The sequence below is a fragment of the Mustelus asterias genome, chromosome 8 (assembly GCF_964213995.1).
Source record: "Mustelus asterias chromosome 8, sMusAst1.hap1.1, whole genome shotgun sequence".
NCBI classification, from domain to species: domain Eukaryota; kingdom Metazoa; phylum Chordata; class Chondrichthyes; order Carcharhiniformes; family Triakidae; genus Mustelus; species Mustelus asterias.
This window is the reverse complement of record NC_135808.1, coordinates 54585922-54610780: the sequence shown is the minus strand read 5'-3', so window position 1 is coordinate 54610780 and position 24859 is coordinate 54585922. Positions and strand designations below refer to the sequence as shown.

Below are 24859 nucleotides of genomic sequence, written 5' to 3'. Positions count from 1 at the left end.
CAAAGTCAGGCACCTGGGTTCAATTCCGGCCTAGGGTGACTGTGTGGTGTTTGCACGTTCTCCATGTGTCTGTGTGGGTTTCCTCCATGTGCTCTGGATTCCTTCCATAATCCAAAAATGTGCAAGTTAGGTGGATTTAGGCCTTGCTTAATTGCCCTTTAGTGTCCCAAAATGGATTAACCATGGTAAATGTGTGGGGCTGTGGGGATCAGGCAGAGGAGGGGACCTGGGTAAGATACTCTGTCAGAGAGTCAGCGCAAACCCGATGGGCCAAATGGTCTCCATCTACACTGTAAGATTCTATGATGCAATTGTGTGCCACTTATGGGTGGGGTGTCAACCAAGTGCTTCTTGAATATTTTTGGAGCTGCACTCGTTCAGATAAGTGGAGACTGTTTTATCACATTCCTGACTTGCACATTGGAGCTGATGGGCAGGTTTTGGGGAGTCAGAAGTTGAGTTACTCACCACAGTCTCTGCCCTGCTCATGTAACCACAATACGTGACTGGTTCAGCGAAGCTTCTGGTTAATGTTGATGGTGGGCAATTTCTGTGATGCTAATGGTGAAAGTCATTGCCCAACAGTTGTGTGGTGCAAATGTTACTTGCTACTTATTAGCCGAGGTGTGAATGTTGTCCACGTCTTGCTGTGTGCAGATGTAGGATTCTGAAATCTAGTTTCACTTTAATCCTAAGACCCAGGGCCCGACTAATTACGAAACCAGTCGAGGTACAAGTGTGTTCAGACAAGATTCACCAATTTACTATATTATCAAAATTACAGCAGAAATAACACTTAGAGATAGTAGATGCAGCTGCTGGACAGTGGAATATTGAATCTCAGTCAGCGGTGCCGATCTCTCTCCGAAATTCTTCTTTCTTAAACTTCTTTCTGTACGTGGTCTCACTGAAAAGCAGATCTTATTCACCCTTTCAAAATCACAGCCACAGCCTGAGCAGTGGTATGCCTGATCTATGATTGTTCCATGTAGTACATGATTGGATTGTAGTTGGCGAGGTGAGGCCTGTACAGTGAGTGCATGGTCGCCTCCTGATGTCTGTTCTTCCTGGCTAGGAAGCATTATTAGCTCATTGTGTCAGACTTTGCATATTTTGCGTGAATTCCTAATTAAATCAGACACTTACCTTAGTGTCTGTAAGTGTTGTAGGTTAGATCAGTTTTTAAATGTCATTCTGCTCTTTGGAAAGTCTCTGCTGGGTGATGTACTTAACTGATTGTTGTGTTTAGAATGACTCTTGTACTTTAAAGACAGATTTCAAAGTTATTAACCCAATAACAGAGGATTATGCAATGGGTAATACTTTAAAAAATCTATACAAAAGTGTGTGTAACAGATGTGGATTACAATTATCAGCATTTACAAGGTTGGTGAGGTAAAATATTCTTACACATTCAGTTATGGTTCGTACAGTCACAGTGAATTAAGTCAGAAGGATTGTATAGTTCCAAAACTAATCATCCACTAACAGAAGTTAAACCTAATACAAAAAGAATATGTGGATCCTTTGATTCTGTATTAAAACTGAGATAAACTCCTTCAGCATCTGAAGAGTTGTGAATAGAATTGAACGCTGTGCATTGTCAGTAATATTCCCCTCTTCTAACTTTTCGATAAAGGTTTTGGATGAAGAAACTGAAGGAGTTAATTCTGGCATACTGGAACTCCTGCAGCAATGTCCTGGAGCTGAGATGATTGGCCTCCAACAACCACAACTGTTGTGACTCTAACCGGTGGAGAGTTTTCACCTTGATTCCTAATGGCTCGGGCTCCTTGATGCCATACTTGATTGAATGCTGCCTTGATGTCAAGGGCAATAGGTGTCACTTTGGCTCTGGAATTAGTGTTTGGATTAAGGTTGTAATGAGGACATGAGTCAAGTCATCCTGATAGAGCTCAAATTTAGTATTGGTGAGCACTGTCGACAGCAATCTCCCTCAATTTGCGAAAGATTTAGAGGAGACTGATGGGCCGTAATTGGCTGGATTGGATTTGGCTTTTTGGGCAATCTTCCACATTGATTGTAGTAGAACAACTCTGGATAGAGACACAGATTGTTCTGGAACAAAAGTCTGCCACATCACAGCTGGAATGTTGTCAGGGTGCATTAGCCTTTCCTGTACCCATGCGCTCATCAATTTTTGGTCTCACATGGAGTGAATCGAATTGGCTGAAAACTGGCATCTGTGATGTTGGAGACCTCATGAGGAGGCCAAGATGGATCATCCAGTTAGCACTTTAGCTGAAGATGATTGCAAATGCAGCAGCTTTGTATGTTATACTGATGTGCTAGACTACCCTTTCATTAAAGATGGGTATGCCCTTGCAGCCTCCTCCTCTGGTTAGTGGTTTAATTGTCAACCTAATTCATAACTGGATGTGGCAGCACTGCAGAGTTTAGATCTGATCGGTTGGTTGTGGAATCACCTGGGTCTACTGTCATTGGATTTGGATTCTAGTCTCCAGATCATTAATCTGGGCAACTAATCCAAAAATGCCACTGAGCTACTGATCCAGATAATGCAATTGTTGATCTTGTGATCACTTGTGCTGCCTTCAGTGAAATGCCTTCCCATGTGACTTCATAGAGTGTGAAGATAAACAGCTGTTGTTGCCTAATGCTTCCTACACAAGTTAGTCATCAAACCCCTTGCAATTGAGGAAGTTGCAGTAAGTTGCACTTGCATATTGACCAATAATGTACAGCGAATTGCACAAGTATTGGGCTGTCCCCAGCACCAGTCACGACTTTCAAAAGTGGGAATAGATTGAAGCAAGGGCGAAAGTGGCTCAAGAATGGCAAAACATTTAATTATTTGGAGCCTAGCTTGCAGGGATGTATTGTGCCAAATTTAACCTGTGCCATTTGATCTGAAACTGACCATAAGATAGTCATTGCATTTTAAATGTGGTTGCTGGGTAAAAATATCATCATAAGAGATGTCTGCAGATTCCTTTGAGCTAAAATATATTGTTAGACCTTCAATTCTAACGTACACATTCCCTAAGTGCTGAATTATGATTTGCATGATTTGGTTTCAAAAATATTTCTAATTTATTAATGAAGTGGGAACAAGATTGCGTGAAGTCAGGACTAGAATAAAAATATTATTGTGGGATTTTTTTACAAACTAACAGTGATTGAAAGATGCTATAGGATTTGGACACTTGGTTGTTCAAAAATACATTCAGGGCCTTTTGGTAAAAGAAAAAGTGAATTGTTTTTGTTTCACACAGTGTAGACCATTATCCAGCTTAAATGCTGGGTTGGCTGGTTTTAATTTAGCCAGTAGTAATTGGAAAGAGTTGCCAGTTGCAAACTTTGCTTGATCCCATTTTGGGGAGATGTCTTATTTCGATTTAGCATCCTTACTTTTTGATTACGTTAGAGATCAAGTAGTTGCTCTGTAGATGTATTATGAGCTTGAACCCCGGTTTTTGTTTTAGCTTTATTACCAGAATATAAATTTTCCCTCGTATTATTAAGTCCTTGGGGCTAGTTTTTTCAGTTCATGTAGTTGGTGGATGTACAAAGTAGCAAAATGCCTAAAATTACACTCATAACTTGCCAATGTATTTATGGGTATACCTCCACCAAATAGACTCCAGCAGTTAGAGAAGGCAGCTCACCATCATGTTGTCAAGGGCAATGAGGGATTGACAACGGATGCTGGTCCAGCCAGTGACACCTACATCGCTTGAATGAATTTTTAAAAATCTGGATGGAAGACTTCCATTTGTGAAGAGCTGTCGAACTATTCCGTTGTATGGCTACTTTACAAAGATCTTGGAGAAAATTTATCAATGTAGAATCTATTTGCCAATTTCTAACACTGTTCACGTAAGATTCTCTGAACTCAAGTCTGTCTGAAGATTTACAGAACACTCATAACTGAAAAAAAAACTCTCCAAAACCTTTCCCTTAGTTCTGGACAGTGTATAGCAGAAAGCTTGTTGTCTGATGATCCTTGCTTCCTACCCTCTTATTCCATTTTAGATTGCGTAAAATCTGTGCTCAATGCTGAATCCTGATGTATACTTTGCATGCAGCCGGGTAAAGTAGGTATTTTCAGCTCATGGTTTTAGTGATGTTTAAATCAGACTTTGCAAGATCCAAGTATTGGTAATTATTGCAGCAATCTGAAAGCAGCTTCTCTTTCTTTCTCTCTCTGCCCCCTCCATAGTGTAATTAATCTTAATTCTTTCTGTTTTATTAATTTTACGATCATTCTTTTTCTGAACTTTAAGCAGCTATCCTCAACTTTCTCCTCCTCTCTATATCCTCATTCCTCTCCTTTCACGTATTCTGATCCTCTCTCAAAAGTGGGTGTTTTTGTACAAGAGCTTGGTGTCTCCTAATAATGACCATTTGATTTGCCCCAAGTCTCTCCTATTTTTTCCCGTCTTGGTGCTGTCCTGCGCTATTAGTCTTGACTGTGCACGTGCATTGCTCAGTTAAAAAAGCAGGATTCTGCTGTAGAAACAAAACAAGTATGACAAAAGGAACAGTATTAGACACAATAGTACCCAAACTTGTTCATGACTCATTCTTTTCATTACACAACTCTTATTTTCCATCTATTTCCTGACAGCCACTGTCTTTCATTCTGATAATGATCACTCTCAGTTGCCTAAGTTAGCTCACCTTAGTTTCTGTAACATCATTTTTCTGATCAGATATATAAGTTTTCCTGTTTTGAAGATTGCAGCCCCTCTTCCACTCTCCCAAAACAAGTTTTAAAAATTGTGACGCAGGCTCAACTCCAAAAATGTGACAAAAGTTATCCATAAATTATAGTAAAGAAAATACCCATCGAAGCTAAAAGCTTAAAGTTGGTCAATGCAAGTTGTTATGGCAGCAAGGCGAGCAAATAGTTGAGATCAACTAACTTTAGTGACAGAAGCAGTTATAAACGAGCATTTCCACATCTAGGTTTTGTGGATAATATTACAAAACTAAACATGCATCAAGGAAATTCAATAATGGGAGTGGTGGCTCAAGAAATCAATGCTTTATCCTAAAGGGCAACCACTTTTGAAACAAGTTGATAAATTACCGTAAGTTTAAACATAGTACCTGATTTTGGTTCCTAATTTAGGGAGACTAGAAAGAGACATGAGCTGCAATCTGAGGGTAGATTCCAGTCAGATGTCTTGCTTTATTCAAACTGGGAGTGGTTCTGCTGTCATAGGATGAACATTCTTCATGTTGTGAACATATATTCTAGTTTGTATTTTAAAGCAGACTTTATGACTAATGCATTGTGTAGTGTGTGCCGCGGCTCTTTGTACATTATGATGTCCTGTATTTTCATCAGATAAATCAGAGAAATTTTCTGTTGGCATTGGGAAAGTCTGCAACCATCAATTAAATACCCATGCCTGAAAATCTAGGTAGTGCTCCAGTTGCGTGCCTCGAGGCTAAGTGACACATACAAACAAGTTGCGAATCATGGTAAACTGAAACTCTTTAAATGACACATGGAAAGCATCAAGTGATTGTGAAACTGCATTCAGTTACTGAATTTAATTTACATTCAGAGAAGAGGCTAAGGTAGAATAATTGTGGCTCACGTGTTGACTTGTGCAGAGGAATATCGGTGCTGCTCATTTCTGAGGTATCTTTGCATGTAGATGCTTCAGCAATGTATTAAAGTAGGTTCTGATAATGAAATGTTTTAATGTCAAAAGACTTCAACATCATGGTTACATTTTTGCAAAAATACCGTGCAGTGTAAGCAATATTTCAAAGACATCACATCTTTGTCTCAGCTCTGAATCATGCTTGATACCACATTCTTTGGTTTTAGGCTATGTACTAGCTTAATATAATTACTTTATTACTCCAAATGCCCAGAAATTTCATTACTGATGACAAGTGTAAAACCACCAGTGTTTCAGCATTAAGCTAAATAGACATAATGCCAGAGGCTACCTTGGTTTGAACAAAAAATTTACAACTTTACTGCAAGTGGGAAATGTTGGAATTGCTCAGCTGATCAGGTCGGATCTGTGGGGAGAGTAAAGAATTAATGTTTCAGGCTGATGACCTTTCGTCAGGACTGGAAAATGTTTGAGATGTAAGGCAAGTACAGAGGCGGGGAGTGGGGGGGAGCAAAAAAGATAGATATGTGATAGGCTGGAAGGTAGGAATGACTTGAATGATAAAGGGAGGATGGTGCAAGGCAAAAGCAGATGGTAATGGGACAAGTAAAGAAATGAAAAAATTGATCTGAAGGAATCATAAATGGGAATAGCAGAATAATAAGAAGTAGGTGCTGTCTAAAATTAATAGGGATGGTACTTATGATCTGAAGTTACTGAATTTGATGTTGAGTCCAGGAAATATGAGGTGCAGTCCTTGGAGCTATAGGAGGCAGAAGCCAAGCGATCTGTGTGGGAGTGAGACAGAAAATTGAAATGGCAACCACCTGGAAACTCAGGGTCTTGCAGACAAAACAGAGATGGTTAGGATCTGTGTTTGGCTTCCTCAATGTAGAGGAGACAGCATCATGAGCAGCGATTACAGTATGCTTAATCGAAAGAAGTGCAGGAAAATTGCAGTTTTATTTGAAAGGTATGTTTCAGGTTGTCTTTGGTGGGAAGGAAGGAGGTCAAATGGCTGGTGTTGCAATCCCTGGGCTTGTATGGGAAGGTGCACTGGGGAATAGGAATGTGTGTTGGTTATGATGGAAAAGTGGACCAAGATGTCATGGAGGGATCAGTCCCTTTGGAATACTGGAAGGGAAACGGGATGAGGTTTTTCAAAAACCTGAGAACATACTGTCCATTGAACCTACTCCTCTGTTTAGTAAGCTCATGGCTGTATAATCTACATTAACTTCATTTTCCTGCCATATCCCTTGATTCCCAGGTGACATCATCAGAACAGATGTGACTGTGGAACAGGGCAAATAGTGTAAAGTCCTTGCCGAAAGTCTAATCAAAAAGTGGGGGGGGGGGGGAAAGAGAGATACTGCGAGCTCAGCAACAACAACTTACACTTATATAGCACATCCTGTGGTGCTCAACATGAGTGAAAACAATGAAAACACCAAGGCACAGAAGGAGTTATCAGGATATATGACCAAAAGCTTGATCAAAATTATAGGTTTTAAGATTAATATGAGAAGAGAGAGTGAACATAATAAGAACATAAGAAATTGGAGCAGGAGGAGACCATTTGGCCCCTTGAATGTTCTCTGCCATTTAATAAGATCATGGTTGATCTGATTGTGGCCTTCGCTCCCCTCTGCTGCCTGCCCCCATAACCCTTGACTCCCTTGTAGATCGAAATTCTGTCTAACGCAGCTTTGGGTGCATTCGGTGACCAAGCCTCCACTACTCCGAGGTAGTGAATTCCAAAGATTAATGACCTTCTCAGAGAAGAAATTTCTTCTAATCTCTTTATTAAATGGGAGACCCCTTATTCTGAAACTGTGCCTCCTTTTTCTAGATTACTCCAAGAGGGGAAACATACTCTCAGCATCTACCCTGTCAATCCTCCTCAGAATCTTATATATTTCAATAAGATCACCTCTCATGCTTTAAAACTCCAATAAGCAACCTACTCAACCCATTAGACAACTCTTTCTTCATGAGAATCAATCCAGTGAACCTTCTCTGAAATCCCTCCTATGCAAATATATCCCTGCTCAAGTAGCAGACCAAAACTATAGGCAGGTCAACATTCTGATTGTCTTCCTAATTATTTGCTGTATCTACATGCTAATTCATTATGATTCATATATGAAGTTGTTCAGATCCCTCTTTACTAAAGCATTATGCAGTTACTCGCCATTTAAATAATCTACTTTTCTAATTTTCCGACCAAGGTGGATAATCTCACATTTCCCCGCGTTATGCTCCACCTGCCGAAATTTTACCGATTCACCAAATTTATCTCAATCCCATTGCAGACTCTTTGTGTCCTTTTCAACCTGTCTTCCCTACGTATCTTTGTATTATCTTAAAATTTGGCTACAGTACATTCAGTCCCATCATCCAATCCATTAATATAGATTATCATAAGATCATAAGACACAGTAGCAGAAGTAGGCCATTCGGCCCATTCAGCTGCTCCTCCATTGAATGAGATCATGACTGATCTGATATAATCCTCCACTCTACTTCCCTGCCTTGTCCCCATAACCCTTGATTCCCTTACTGATTAAACATCTATCTATCTCATACTTAACCCAACCTCTACAGCTCTCTGCAGTGAAGAAGTCCACTGATTCATTACCCTCTGAGAGAAGAAATTCCTCCCCATCTCTGTCTTGAATGGGCAACCCCTTACTCTGAGATTATGCCCTCTGAGCCGAGACTCTCCCAAAAGGGGAAGTAACCTCTCAACACCTACACTGTCAAGCCCCCCTGAGAATACTATATGTCTCAAAAAGGCTACCTCTCATTCTTCTAAACTCCAATGAAGAAAGGCCCAACCTACTCACCTCTCAAGCACATTCCTCCAGACCTGAGATCAACCTAGTGAACCGTTTCTGGACTGCCTCCAATGCCAGTATGTCTTTCCTTAGATGAGGGGACCAAAACTGTTCACAGTATTCCAGGTGTGGTCTAATTCGTGCCTTGTATAGTTTTAGAAAGATTTCCTTATTTTTATACTCCACTCCCTTTGAAATAAAGGCCAACATTCCATTTGTCTTCCCTATTACATGCTCGCTTTTTTATGATTTATGCGTGAGGATCCTCAATACTCTGTGCTGCAGATTTTTGCAGTCTTTCTCCATTTAAATAATATTCAGCTCCTTTATTCTTCCTGCCACAGTGCGTAATTTTACATTTCCCTACATTATATTCCATCTGCCAAATTTTGCCCACTCACTTTACCTGTTTATATCCCTCTGGAGATATTTTGTGTCTTTGCCTTCCCACCTATTTCTGTGTCATCCACAAACTTGGCAATAGTACCTTCACTTCCCTCGTTCAAGTCATTCATATATATTATAAATAATCGTGGCCCTTCCACTGACCTCTGTTGCACCCCACTAATTACATGTTGCCATCCTGAAAATGCCCCCATCCCAATTCAGTGTCTTTTATAAGTTAGCCAATCTTTTTTCTATGCTAATGTGCTACCCGCAACACCATGGGCTCTGAGCTTATTAATTAGCCTTTTGTGCGCTTATTGAAAATGCAAATACATTTCTTCTATTGGTTCCCCTTTATCTATCCTGCTCATTACCACACCAAAGAATTCTAATAAATTTCTCAGGTGTGATTTCACTTCATGAATCTATGCTGACTCTGCTTGACTATATTATAAATTTCTAAATGCTGTGTTATTACATCCTTTATAAGGGACATGTTACATTTTCCCAATGACAGATGTTAAGCTAACCTTTTACCTGTTTTGTCTCCCTCTCTTTTTGAATAAGGATGTTACATTGGCAGTTTTTCAATTCTCTGGAACTTTTTCTGATTTAAGGAATTTTGGAAAATTACTAACAGAGCATCCAACGATCTCTGCAGCTGCTTGCCTTAATATCCTAGGATGCATCCATCAGGTCTAGGGGACTTAATAGCCTCGAGCCCCACTAGTTTCTCTAGTACCTTTTCTCACGTGATAGTTATTGCATTTATTTCCTCCCAACCCTCATTTTGCCCCTTGATTATATTATTTTTTGGATGTTATCTGTGTCTTCCACCGTGAAGCAACCCTAATGCAAGCTAGGGTCAAATATTACTCTGAGGCGGTGAGTCATCTTACTCTGGCCAAAGGTGGAAACTGTTGTACAGGGTTGGAATATATGGTGGGGACCAAAGATAAGTCGAGAGGGAGGTAGGTTAAAATGAGCAAAGGGATCAGAAATTGAGTTGGCTGATTTCAAACCAGCAGCTCTTGGCAAAAAGATCGAGAGGGCAAGAGGCCAGAGGGAGGGGTCCAGATGTGTGAGAATTCAGAAGATGCGAGGAAAGCATCTGCTATATGGGCTTGAGGGTGGAAGAATACTGGCCAAAGAAATAAGTGAAGTCTACGGAAGAAGAACTCTGTATTGCATGGAGCTTGAAATTTGTGAAGATGATGTATTAGGGGATGAAGCCAAGTCCTTTGCTGGGGACTGATGGTGCAGGTCACAGAGCGGATACCTGACGGGGATAAAGAAAACGTGGCAAAGGGTGAAATAGGAAGGAGGGATGAGGTGAATGTGTTGAAGCTTGTCCACTTGATGTTTAACTTTACTGAGATCTAAACTGGTTAATGGAATGTCTCATGGCAGATTAAGTGCCAGCCACCAGCATAACTTTTTGTTGCCAGGAATGGTGTTATGGAGTGAAGGGCAAAAGGTAATGAGCATAATTGGAAGCATTTTATATTGAAAGAAAAATAAATCGGGTGAGGTGTGTCTCGTATGTTGAAAACTCTTGGATAATCTGTGGTAAAATACTTACTGAATGTACAGTTTTGTGTGTGGACCCTGAAGCTGTCCATTCAAACAGATTAATTTGAGTTCCACTCCTGCATGTCCATCAAAATTTTGACACTTTTTCCTTTGTTTCAGATAACACATTAAAGAGTGTGCCTCTTCCACTCAGACTAAAAGATCACATAGCACTTTTCAAAGAGAATATTGCTGTAACCCGGGTACTTAATACAGATTATCTGGCCATTGATTTGCTATTTGTGAGACCTTGCTGAACATAAACCTTTTTCCTGCAAAATAGGTGACTGCACTTTAAAAGTAACCAAATTAGTTTTAAGATGTCTTGGGAAGTCCTGAAAGTGTGAAAGGCGCCAGAAGCCCTTTCTTCATCGAGTCTATTACTGTTGTCTTTTTGGATTGGTCTTTGAGCATAGTGAGAGGGAGCGAGAGAAGACGACTTTGGTTAGCCATATAAAATCTGCTTCATCCCCTGAGCATGGAGTTGACACTAATGACTGTCGTCTGAACTTTAAAATAAGCCTATCGGATGCACAGAAAAGGGGAACTTGTGGCATAGAAACATTTTGAAGCAAAATATTTATTGCATCATATTTTATATGCAGACAGCTGTTAAATTAGTGACTTGTTAGAACTCCGTTCCTTCGCTTCTGCTGCATCTGTTCTGGTGATGCCACGTTCCAAAATGGGGCTGCTGATATGTCTGCCGCCTTCCTTAATTGTGGTTTTCCATCCACTGTGGTTGACAGGGCTCTCAACCATGTCTGACCCACCTGCTGAGATTTTCCACCATTTTCTGTTTTTGTGATGACTTGTTAGAATTGTTTGACATGGCATGTCAAAATCTGTGTGCAGCAGAGAGACTGGTTGGCTTAGTGTATAAAAATACAGTCCATTAACCTATAGTACTAAGAAGGACGGACAGATACAAGTTCCGTTGTCATGCCTGTGGAGTCCATGCTGCACAGTATATTGACCCCTACAGAATGCACTGGTTTCCAAACCAACAATCTCCATGACATTGTCATCCCAAGAGCAGCAGATGAATTGGGATCAGTGCCTCTATGTCATGCACAGTTCGAACTTGGATGTATGTTATCATTCCTTCATCGTTACTGGGTGACAATCTTGATACTTCCTCTCTAACCGCATTGAGAGTACCATCAACACACACTGCAGCAGTTCAAGGAGAAGGACCACCATCACCAAATAAATGCCATCCTACCAGTAACTCTAAGAAGGGATTGAACAAAGGAATTCCCTCAACTCTTTCTTCTTCACAACACCCAGCAAAATGCTTCAGCCCTATCACTGGGACAGTGTCTCCTATTCTATCACTCTGACCTTGTTGCATTTGTTTTGAACTTTCTGAATCAGATTCTGAGAAATGGTGGAGGCAGCTTTGTGCGATGCACATTTCTCCTTCTTGGAAGTGGATTGATGCTCCCTAAACTCATTCTCTGGAGGATCCTCAAAGTTTTAATTTCATTGGTCTTGATTGAAATGTAAAGCAGATTTCAGAGGTGAAAAGCCACGGCAGCATCCATTGATGTTGCAAGTTTCCACATCAAGTCTGTCATGGACTGATGCTTTTTGGTTTTGCATATTGATGCATATCATCTTTTGAGACCAGATGGTGCATGACCAGACTGGGATTATCTGTACAGTGAAATATGAGAACGCACAATTTTTGTCCAGGTGAATGCAAAAGTGCTGCTCAGGTTTCAGTTTTGATGTGTGTAGCAGATGAGGAATTTAGGAAACTGGCATGACTGTGGGTTCAACGAATGTGGATGCACTGATTAGTTAGTGATTGAGGGTACCTGTTCAGGCTCAGCAATGTTTTACAAGCAATTGATTTGTGTCAGTTATGCTTTGACAATACTTGATACTGTAAGAGTTTTAACAACACCAGGTTAAAGTCCAACAGGTTTATTTGGTAGCAAATATCATTAGCTTTCGGAGCGCTGCTCCTTCGTCAGATGGAGTGGATATCGGCTCACAAACAAGGCATACAAAGACACAAAATCAAGTTACAGAATACTGATTAGAATGCGAATCTTTACAGCTAATCAAGTCTGAAAGATACAGACAATGTGAGTGGAGGGAGCATGAGGCACATGTTAAAGAAATGTGTATTGTCTCCAGACAAGACAGCCAGTGAGATTCTGCAAGTCCAGGAGGCAAGCTGTGGGGGTTACCGATAGTGTGACACGAACCCAAGATCCCGGTTTAGGCTGTCCTCATGTGTGTGGAACTTGGTTATCAGTTTCTGCTCATGCGACTCTGCACCTTGGAGAACGCTTACCCGAAGATCAGAGGCCGAATGCCCGTGACCGCTGAAGTGCTCCCCCACAGGAAGAGAACAGTCTTGCCTGGTGATTGTCGAGCGGTGTTCATTCATCCGTTGTCGTAGCGTCTGCATGGTTTCCCCAATGTACCATGCCTCGGGACATCCTTTCCTGCAGCGTATCAGGTAGACGACGTTGGCCGAGTTGCAAGAGTAGGTACTGTGTACCTGGTAGATGGTGTTCTCACGTGAGATGATGGCATCCATGTCGATGATCCAGCACGTCTTGCGGAGATTGCTGTGGCAGGGTTGTGTGGTGTCGTGGTCACTGTTCTCCTGAAGGCTGGGTAGTTTGCTGCGGACAATGGTCTGTTTGAGGTTGTGCGGTTGTTTGAAGGCAAGAAGTGGGGGTGTGGGGATGGCTTTGGTGAGATGTTCGTCTTCATCAATGACATGTTGAAGGCTCCGGATGAGATGCCGTAGCTTCTCCGCTCCGGGGAAGTACTGGACGACGAAGGGTACTCTGTCCACCGTGTCCCATGTTTGTTTTCTGAGGAGGTCGGTGCGGTTTTTCGCTGTGGCGCCTCGGAATTGTCGATCGATGAGTCGAGCGCCATATCCTGTTCTTATGAGAGCATCTTTCAGCATCTGGAGGTGTCTGTTGCGATCCTCCTTATCCGAGCAGATCCTGTGTATACGGAGGGCTTGTCCGTAGGGGATGGCTTCTTTAACGTGTTTAGGGTGGAAGCTGGAGAAGTGAAGCATTGTGAGATTATTCGTGGCTTGCGGTACAGTGAGGTGCTGAGGTGACCATCGACATGGATGCCATCATCTCACGTGAAAACACCATCTACCAGGTACACGGTACCTACTCTTGCAACTCGGCCAACGTTGTCTACCTCATACGCTGCAGGAAAGGATGTCCCGAGGCATGGTACATTGGGGAAACCATGCAGACGCTACGACAATGGATGAATGAACACCGCTCGACAATCGCCAGGCAAGACTGTTCTCGTTCTGTGGGGGAGCACTTCAGCGGTCACGGGCATTCGGCCTCTGATCTTCGGGTAAGCGTTCTCCAAGGCAGCCTTCACGACACATGACAGCGCAGAGTCGCTGAGCAGAAACTGATAGCCAAGTTCCGCACACATGAGGGCGGCCTAAACCGGGATCTTGGGTTCATGTCACACTATCGGTCACCCCCACAGCTTGTCTCCTGGACTTGCAGAATCTCACTGGCTGTCCTGTCTGGAGACAATACACATTTTTTTAACCTGTGCCTAATGCTCCTTCCACTCACATTGTCTGTATCTTTAAGACTTGATGAGCTGTAAAGAATTGCTTTCTAATCATGATTTTGTGTCTCTGTGTGCCTTGTTTGAGAGCAGATATCCACTCCATCTGACGAAGGAACAGGGCTCCGAAAGCTAATGGCATTTGCGACCAAATAAACCTGTTGGACTTTAACCTGGTGTTGTTAAAACTCTTACTGTGTTTACCCGAGTCCAACGCCGGCATCTCCACATCATGAATACTTGGTACTGCCAGAAGTTGTTTCACGAAACTGAAGGGTTGGTTGTATGGAGGGGTTAGTTCTGTTTCTTGGAATTAATTTTATTTAACTTTAGTCCTGTTTTCAATTTCAGATATGCAGCAGGCCTGATCCCCACAAAGCAAGGTCTACACCTTTGTGATCAAGTGTCAGCATCATCTTTCTGCAGGTACGAATTTATCACAAGCTCGTGCACGGAGTAAGGTATAGTAATTATGTACAATAAGCTTTACAACACTGTACTGCATTCAGCAATCATCAGACATCACTGCCAATTACTGATTGCTCATTTTTCAGTACTGATGTTGTGCATTAACCTTTATTCATTAGCAGCATTTATATAAACATTGTTTGTAATACATTGGTGTGATATGAGTTTGGACCAATGATGAAAGAGTTACTTCTAGCTGAATGTGATGAGTATTATTTATGGGGAAGGACAGCCACCACAGAATTCAATCCTGTCCTAATCAAATATCCACAAATTTGTGTTTTTAAGGGTAATTAAAACAGAAATTCAAGCTTGCTAAGATGGCGGTACTGAGACCAATTTTGTGCAATCTAGCTCCCTGATCAGCTGACTCGTTACCCACATGGGATCAAGCTGCACCTCCCTCATCTGAATGGTTCAGCAACCGATAGTCTGAACCAACTGAGCCATTGATCAGCTGAGTTTTGCTCAGCTTTGCTTCTACACACCTTCAGTTATTTTTTAAAAATCCTTCTCGTTCAAAAGGTACAATCAAACCATTGGATTTTTGGTTGACTCCACATTGCCGAGTTGGAACAATTTTTACAATTTGTTGGGCTAATTTATCACAAGGTTATGCTGTATCCCACAAACTCCCACTTTATACTTCACTTTAATAAGACATAATTCCCAATCAATGAACAGACATAAAAGAAATACAAGCATTTGCACAGAAGTTTCCAAGACCTTTGGACGTCTCCAAGTGCTTCACAGTCAATGACGTACATTGGAATTGCAATCACACTTATAAAGTGGAAAACAGGGCAGCCAAAGAGCTCCTACAAACAGCAATGTGATAATGATAAATAATTTGTTCCATTTGTGATGTTGATTGAGGGATAAATATTGGCCAGGGCACTGGGGGTGATTCAATTGCTCTCTGAAATAGTGTCAAGGAATCTTTTACATCACCAGGCAGATGGGGACTCTGTTCAATATCACATCTGAAGAATGGCAACTCTGTCAACGTAGTACTCCCTCTACTGCACTGGAGTGTCAGCTTTGATTTTTGTGCTCAAACCCTGGAGTGAGACTAATATCTACGAATTTGTGATTTATAAGCAAGGACTGAGCAACAACAGAAAAGAAAGACTCTTGCCATTGATCCTGGCAACCACACGATGGCTTGTCAAGTGGGGAATAGATTCTTAACTGGTCTAAGTAAGAAGTCTCACAACACCAAGTTAAAATCCAACAGGTTTATTTGGAATCACAAGCTTTCGGAGAGCTGCTCCTTCATCAGGTGAGTGGAGCCTGAGGAAAGAGCAGCGCCCCAAAAGCTTGTGCTGCTTGTGCAAATAAACCTGTTGGACTTTAACCTGGTGTTGTGAGACTTCTTATTGTGCCCACCCCAGTCCAACACCGGCATCTCCACAATACTGATCCAAGTTTAATTGACGCTTATAAAATGATGATATACATGCTTCGTGTAGTGGTCTATATTAAATTTATGAATGAACTTGGAGTTATTCAAATTATTTATACCAATCTTCTATCAAGGTACTAGTTTAAAATACATTGGCAAGATTCTTGATCATAGAAATCATAGAAACCCTACAGTGCAGAAGGAGGCCATTCGGCCCATCGAGTCTGCACCGACCACAATCCCACCCAGGCCCTACCCCCACATATTTATCTGCTAATCCCTCTAACCTACGCATCTCAGGACTCTAAGGGGCAATTTTTAGCATGGCCAATCAACCTAACCCGCACATCTTTGGACTGTGGGAGGAAACCGGAGCACCCGGAGGAAACCCACGCAGACACGAGGAGAATGTGCAAACTCCACACAGACAGTGACCCAAGCCGGGAATCGAACCCGGGACCCTGGAGCTGTGAAGCAGCAGTGCTAACCACTGTGCCACCGTGCTGCAAAGACAGAAATTTCTAATGTTTAAAACCTTGTACAAGAATTTCTCAGATATCATACTTCTACTCCTCTCTGTTATTACCTCCTATTGTGTATGGTTCTCTGGGATTGCTGGTAACACTGTGTGAGCAGTATTTGGCAAAACCACAACGTTGTTGATGAAACAGTATTTTTACAGACCAGCACAATGCTTTGTATATAGATTACGTGGCCTTGCTGTATAATTTGTGAAATTTGATTTTGAGCCAGAAATGAATTTGAGCTGCCTGAGCTGTTGCATTGCTTTGAGAAGAAAAATGGATCTGAGTGTGCTGAAGTATCTTCCTTGAAATATTGCTCTTAACAGTTCAAAAATTGGTAATTAAACCCCTATTGCATCCCATCAATTCACTTGTGTAAGATTTTTAATGGTCGGTTCTTGCTACCTAACAATTTTAATTTTGGACGATATTGCTCTTGGCACAAATGAAAAATGGCTATGATGGACAATTTCTCATTGGATATACTCCGAGGTCTGGCCAATTTGTATTGGTAATTTTTTAAAGGAAAAAATGGAATTTCTTGGAGGGATGTGAAGCTGAAACATTTCATTTAAGTACAATTTGTAATATCTAAAGTCATGGAGAAGTTCTGATGTTGTCTTGCAACATGTAAGTTGCACTTAATACAGTTTTCTTGTGGTAATATGTACAGTTAGAGAAAAACAGTGCCTTGTTTGCTTGTTGGTCACTCGGATGTAAGCATTCTCCTGCTCAGAGTCTGTGAAGGACTTCTCTGCATTTTTTTTCATTGTTCAATTCTCGGCATTGTATAATGGTGACAAAGTGTTTCCTGAGATAGAAATCAACACACGTATGATACAAGTGAGTTTATCAATTGCAGGAAACAGTTAGTGCTTAAATGTCATACAGTAAAAATTTTGCATGAAACTGTTCCTACTGCCAAGGCAGCTTGTTGTACTGCTATTAGTTTACTACACATGACAAGCTTATGTACTACCCTGCAACAATAAGTGTCCAGCATTCCTAATGAAAACTGCAAGCTTCCCTGTGTCACACCCATTGCTACTGAGCCAACCATAAATAGGAAGTTGTATTTAATTTCACAACAAATCTCCTTTTCAAAGCTATTACAAATGTTGAACAAGAGAGGAAGAAACAAAACAACAGCACATATTTGAATAAAATTGATACATGTTCCAAGCTGTTGCAAACAAATAGTTAGATACTGAGCTAAAAAACGAGGGTTTAGGGTGGGATGACCAAAAGCCTGTACAAAGAGGTGTGAAGATTCCCAAGAGTGAGAGGAAGGTAGAAAAAGTGAAGGAGTTGATGGTGGGAGGAGGTGAAGTGGAGCAGTTCAGGGTGAGGGGGCGGCAGAGAATTGGAGGTGAAAGTGATGTGGAGAAGATGAATGGGAGGGGTGAGTGACGGGGGCAAGTACGAGAGTTTGAAAGTAAGATTGCCAATGAAATTTGCCCATTCTAATTCACCCTCCTTCGTAGGCCTTCCACCATGTATTTCACAAACGTTTAATATCATTGGTTAAAGGGATACACTATCCCATTGTTCATCAGATTCCCTTGTTGTACCATTTCAACTCACTTCCATCAACCATGTGAGTAGAAATCCTATAACCTAAAGACTAACTGATGAAATGCACTTTTCTGACAATGTTGGGCCATTTTTTTAAGGCAAAACATAGTATTTGTGCTGTTCGTTATAGTCTTGTGTTCATTAGGTATGAATTCTGATGTGACTTTTCTTGAAGTAAAAGTGGCATCTTTTATTTTTCCCGTGTTTAGTTTTCTACCCCCTTACAGCTTTTTGATAGTAAAAATAAAGATATATCGTATTTCATGATGTACCTCAAATACCTCCCGTGATATTTTTACAGTAAGAAGTCTCACAGCACCAGGTTAAAGTCCAACAGGTTTATTTGGTAACAAAAGCCACTAGCTTTCGGAGCCCTGCTCCTTCGTCAGGTAAGTGGGAGTTCTGTTCACAAACAGGGCATATTCTGTTTATGAACAGAACTCCCACTTACCCGACGAAGGAGCAGCGCTTTGAAAGCTAGTGGCTTTTGCTACCAAATAAACCTGTTGGACTTTAACCTGGTGTTGTGCTTCATTTTGAAGCAGGATGATATGGTGAAATTCTAGCGTGTTTTAGCCTGTTCATTCTCATAAATTTTACAAACTCTTCTGAACAAAAGTGAGGTGTGCTGTTGGGCACGCATCCTTCCAGGAATTCATAAGTAGCAAACAAACTTTATGGTAGTTATTTGGTTCATTGGGAACCCCTTCAACCCATTTTGAATGGGAATCACAATGAATAGCAGTTGCCCTTCGAATTCTGCCAAATCGATGTGCAGCCTCTGCAACACTCTCACTGGCCATTTCCATGGTTTGAAAGATACTGAAGGCAGCATTTTTTCTACAGCTCGCCATATTTTACACTGTTTTACTTTGTTTTCTATATATTTAGCTGATCTTGATCACAAAGGATAACTTTTAGCTGGACTCTTTGTCAAACCCATCCTTAACCGTGGGTCATTTTTGCTCACATCGTAATCGCGATCTGTACCTTTCAGGAATTACAATTCTGACTCCCCACATAACACAACCTTTATCAACGGGCAACCCATTCTTACATACAGAAAATGGCCATCCTCTTACTCCGAAAATCTAGGATGATGCTTCATGTTCTATTTAAACATAATTCCACTCACTGACACTGAGGGTTTGTGAGGCAAAGAGATTTGGTCTCTCCTCAGCACTGCTGCATCACAGCGCCAGGGACCCGGGTTCAGTTCCCAGCTTGAGTCACTGTCTGTGTGGAGTCTGCACGTTCTCCCCGTGTCTGTGTGGGTTTCTTCCGGGTGCTCTGGTTTCCTCCCACAGTCCAAAAGGCCTGCTAGTTAGGTGCATTGGCCCTGCTAAATTCGCTCTCAGTGTACCCGAACTGGCGCCGGAGTGTGGCAACTGGGGGATTTTCACAGTAACTTCATTGCAGTGTTAGTGTAAGCCTACTTGTGACACTAATAAATAAACTTTAAACTTTAGCATTATCCAACAGAAGACATCACAGCACCTCCTCTGTATGGAGAGGCATTGCAATGCTGGTGTAAATTATTTTGGACACATCAGAATGTCCAAGCATTGTACGATCTAAAAATGTACTTTTACACAACTGGAATGCTTTGTTACACTCCCTTGTTCAATTCTCTTGAGGAACACCCTCAAGAGTTAATTCCATGGATGAGTAAGGTTGCCAAATTTGGTTTGAATTTTCCACAGTAGTTCACCAAAACCCAAATAAACCCCAAATGGGCGGCACATTAGCACAGTGGTTAGCACTGCTGCTTCACAGCTCCAGGGACCTGGGTTTGATTCCTGGCTTGGGTCACTGCCTGTGTGGAGTTTGCACATTCTCCTCGTGTCTGCATGGATTTCCTCTGGGTGCTCCGGTTTCCTCCCACAGTTCAAAGATGTGCGGGTTAGGTTGATTGGCCATGCTAAAAATTGCCCCTTAGAGTCCTGAGATGTGTAGGTTAGAGAGATTATTGGGTAAATATGTAGGGAAATGGGGGTAGGGCCTGGGTGGGTTTTGGTGCAGACTCGATGAGCCAAATGGCCTCTTTCTGCACTGTAGGGTTTCTATGATTCTTTCTGTGAAAATCCAAACCCAAGATATTCTGAGAGTATGGCACATTTGTTATTGCTTGAAACTTACTCTTGGTAGGATGTAACCCATCTTTGTCTTCTCTGTGATCCTAACATTCATGATGTGGAGATGCCGGCGTTGGACTGGGGTAAACACAGTAAGAGTTTTAACAACACCAGGTTAAAGTCCAATAGGTTTATTTCGTTGCAAATGCCATTAGCTTTCGGAGCGCTGCTCCTTCGTCAGATGGAGTGGATATCTGCTCTCAAACAGGGCATACAGAGACACAAAATCAAGTTACAGAATACTGATTAGAATGCGAATCTCTACAGCCAACCAGGTCTTAAAGATACAGACAATGTGAGTGGAGGGAGCATTAAGCACAGGTTAAAGAGATGTGTATTGTCTCCAGACAGGACAGCCAGTGAGATTCTGCAAGTCCAGGAGGCAAGCTGTGGGGGTTACTGATAGTGTGACATGAACCCAAGATCCCGGTTTAGCCGTCCTCATGTGTGCGGAACTTGGCTATCAGTTTCTGCTCAGCGATTCTGCGCTGTCGTGTGTCGTGAAGGCCGCCTTGGAGAACGCTAACCCGAAGATCAGAGGCTGAATGCCCGTGACCACTGAAGTGCTCCCCCACAGGAAGAGAACAGTCTTGCCTGTTCTCTTCCTGTGGGGGAGCACTTCAGCGGTCACGGGCATTCAGCCTCTGATCTTCGGGTAAGCATTCTCCAAGGCGGCCTTCATGACACACGACAGCACAGAGTCGCTGAGCAGAAACTGATAGCCAAGTTCCGCACACATGAGGACGGCCTAAACCGGGATCTTGCGTTCATGTCACACTATCAGTAACCCCCACAGCTTGCCTCCTGGATTTGCAGAATCTCACTGGCTGTCCTGTCTGGAGACAATACACATCTCTTTAACCTGTGCTTAATGCTCCCTCCACTCACATTGTCTGTATCTTTAAGACCTGGTTGACTGTAGAGATTCGCATTCTAACCAGTATTCTGTAACTTGATTTTGTGTCTCTGTATGCCCTGTTTGAGAGCAGATTTCCACTCCATCTGACGAAGGAGCAGCGCTCCGAAAGCTAATGACATTTGCTACCAAATAAACCTGTTGGACTTTAACCTGGTTTTGTTAAAACTCTTACTATCCTAATATTCTACAGAATTTTGCAATGTTTCACATTTTAGTGTGTCTTCAGCTGAACTCCATGTCTTTCCAAATATTGGAGCAACCTATTCAACTCCCCATCATGAATCTGCCTCTTTGAAGCTGAAATAAATATGACATCCAAATAGCACATCATAGTCTCTAAATTCCTTGCGAATTTGGTTTGCTACCCCTTCAAATGGCAGCCTATGAAACTGCAATAGACTCCTGTGTATTAATAGTCAAATATGACTTTGGCTCATCTAACTCAAGTTGCAGATAGGCATTTGTCAGAACTTTAAAATAATCAGGCCTACTAATAACATTGTCAAGCGTGGAGGATTTGTTCACAAAGAATTAGGAGGATTACATTCTAGAACCTGATGCAGTTATCTGTTAAACCCCATGAACTCTTGCACTACCACCTAACTTTGGTACTACCTCTTTGGAAGTAGTCCAATGATTCTGTTCTAAGGCTCTCGGTCTCAAGTCTTTTCAGCATTTTTTCAGCTCCACTTTCTCTCTTGCTCTACTTTTTCTTTAAAGCAGACTGCACTGGACAAGACCTGAAATAAACTGGCCATGCGTTCCTCTGGTCCTGAAGGTTATTCGTATAATCGTGAATCGATTTACCAGTCTCATTGAACACCTGGGATATCTAGTGGTCTTGCATCTTGCTGTGTACCAGTTCTGAGCAAGGCTGGTTTTTCACTGTTCACTACAATGATGGACAATTTTGCACAATGCTCCTTGTATGTTACTGGAGCCGACACATTTTCCATGATGACGACTTTCTCGCTTTCATAACTCGATGCATTATTTTTCCAGCTGATGCTGACTCAACCTTTGTCAGCGTAGTAATTCAGGATTCACACTGACTGATACCCCTGTGTTGACTTCTATGTTATGTTTACCAAAGCTCCATCCAACACAAATTGGACTATGCTGACCGGCGAATTTCTCAACTGACCTATCATCCCGGTGCTGTTCAACAACTGTATGCAGTGACTCACATTTCCTCTAGCCAGCGTTTGTTTCCTTTTACATTCAACATGCCTTGACAAAAGGATTTTAAAATTTGATTTGATTTATTATTGTCACATGTATTAGTATTCAGTGAAAAGTATTGTTTCTTGCGTGCTGTACAGACAGATACTGTACATAGGGAAGGAAAGGAGAGAGTGTAGAATGTATTGTTACAGTCATGGCTAGGGCGTAGAGAAAGATCAACTTAATGCGAGGTAGGTCCATTCAAAAGTCTGATGGCAGCAGGGAAGAAGCTATTCTTGAGGTATGTGACCTCAGACTTTTGTATCTTTTTCCCGACGGAAGAAGATGGAAGAGAGAATGTCCGGGGTGCGTGGGGGTCCTTGATTATACTGGTTGCTTTTCTGAGGCAGCGGAAAGTGTAGACAGTGTCAATGGATGGGAGGCTGGTTTGAGTGATGGGCTGGATTTCTTTCATGACCCTTTGTAGTTTCTTGCTGTCTTGGACAGAGCAGGAGCCATACCTAGCTGTGATACAACCAGAAATAATGTTTTTTATAGTGCATCTAGAGGTTGGTGAGAGTGGTAGCTAACATGCCAATTTCCCTTAGTCTCCTGAGAAAGTAGTGGCTTTGGTGGGCTTTCTTAACCATAGCGTCTGCATGGAGGGACCAGGACAGGTTGTTGGTGATCTGGACACCTAAAAACTTGAAGCTCTCGACCATTCCTACTTCGTCCCCAGAGCCCCTTCTTGCAGCTGTAGCACTCCTTCACAAATGGACAATTCTGTGCCTAATGACCTAAGCACTGGTAAAAGGACTTTTTAATACCTGCTGCCGTTAGAACCTGTGGCTTATTCAGCTGCAGTTTATTTACTTCGGCAGATGACTGGCGGTTGTGAACTCTGCCCTCTCTTGAGTCATGTTCCTATATGTCCATGGACATGCTTTGGAGAGCTCTGTCAAAATTTAGCTTTGGCAATGTCAGTGACTTACTGTGAATGCCTTCATTTGTTAAACCATTAAAAATCCATCCTATAAGGTGTTCTCTTGAAATTCTCCAAAATTACAATGTCCTCATTGCTGAAAATATCATTTTGGAACCAATCTCCCACTGTAGTGCTGCTCAAGCTTACACCAAATACAGCATGTCTTTTGGCTTCGCAGAGGCAAACAAATTTTTGAGTATTTCATACACTTCTTGGCCTGTTTCAGTCAGAAATATTGTCTTTTTCCTTTTTCCCACTGACTGATTAACAGCTGGATTATCAGGAGCATTGAGGATATTATTAGCAGTGAAATACATCTCTAGCCACTCTACATGCGCACTGAAAAACTCTTGGTTGTGGTTATAGTCTCCTAGTCACAGCCATCTTCGAAAAGCAGTCTACCCACGTGTACACTAAGGCTGTATTTTTAGAACTAATTCTCACCTGAAAAACCTCATAGGTCCTCTGCTAGCTTGCTGGAAGCTTCTCCACCCCAAATTCATTTGATTGGCGATGTCCACAATCCCACCTTGTTGCCAGATTGTGATATATTTGCAGGACAGGAAAAAGGCAGCATAAGCTTCATGGTACCCAACTAAAAAACTGGTTTCTTCCAGTTTGGCGAGACATACACACATATATAAATACACAAATGGCCACAAGAGGGTGATATTACAATCTCTTCTGTCAGCTTGCTCATCCTTTCAGATGATCAAACTGTGATCCAGAGGAGCATATCACTGTTGTAATGTGAACACTATGGTCGGCTGAGAAATTGGTATCTGCAAAGCATTCCAAACTGTAAAAGAAAACTTAATTTGACATTTATGTGCAGTCTTTTTGTGGTTGTGGTTTGGGTTGATCAATATTTTTCCACATTTTACCCAATAGTTGTTGATAATCACATGCTATTTTTGATATGGAGCAACATCAATGCCTCTCTACGTATGATAAAGCTCACTGATCTGACAAAACAATCATAACTTTGTACCAGTGTGAAAATTCCATTTCCCTATTTGCATGTCATTTTGTTTTCACACTGCTTGAGTGGGCTGTTAAACAAATTGGTTAGGAGGTGTAAGCCACAGTGACTGTGTCTCTTTGAATTTGGCTCCATTTTTCCCTGTGGCAATGATCTTGCTTTTCCCCACCTCCACTGTCAGGAAGAGTTATTAAGTTCCTTTCTACCTTTTGTTCATCATTGGCATATGAGGCAAAGTTTACTGAGATGTAGTCTCTGTTGGTGCCTGGCTTGATTTCTGGATCCCTTTTTCAATCATGTCAAAAATAACCACTTGGCTTTTGAAGTGTGCCGTTTTAATAACCTGCAGCAAACTCGAGTGTTTGGATTTAATGTGTGCTTAAAATTTTGTTAAAAATGTTTAATGTTCAGAAAAAAGTTACTTGTCTCTTAAAAGAGCCATACCTCTAGCTCAGCAGAGAGCGAGCGTCTTTGTTGGATCATCCTTGGGCGTGAATCCAGGCTGAATGCACTCAGAGACTTCTGCTTAGATTTAAAATTCTTCCTTAATCTGGGGTGTTGGGGGAGGGGGAATGCATCTGACTTGTAGCTGTTCAGTTACTGAAGCAAACCAGAGCTCAAACAAAAATGGCCCAGTCTGTGGCAAATGAAGCCAATTATCTTTCAGTTGATCACTCACTAACAGGAGGCTTGT

At 41.7% G+C, this 24859-nt stretch overlaps 1 protein-coding gene across 1 annotated transcript in view; it reads left to right on the top strand.

The window, feature by feature from the left end:
• The window catches only part of imp3 (IMP U3 small nucleolar ribonucleoprotein 3), a 246522-nt gene that overhangs the window by 81695 nt on the left and 139968 nt on the right, over window positions 1–24859 (top strand). The window contains exon 3 of the mRNA XM_078217970.1: window positions 14360–14434. Within this exon, the coding sequence (XP_078074096.1) occupies window positions 14360–14434 (75 nt within the window). The remainder of the gene's footprint in view (window positions 1–14359; window positions 14435–24859) is intronic.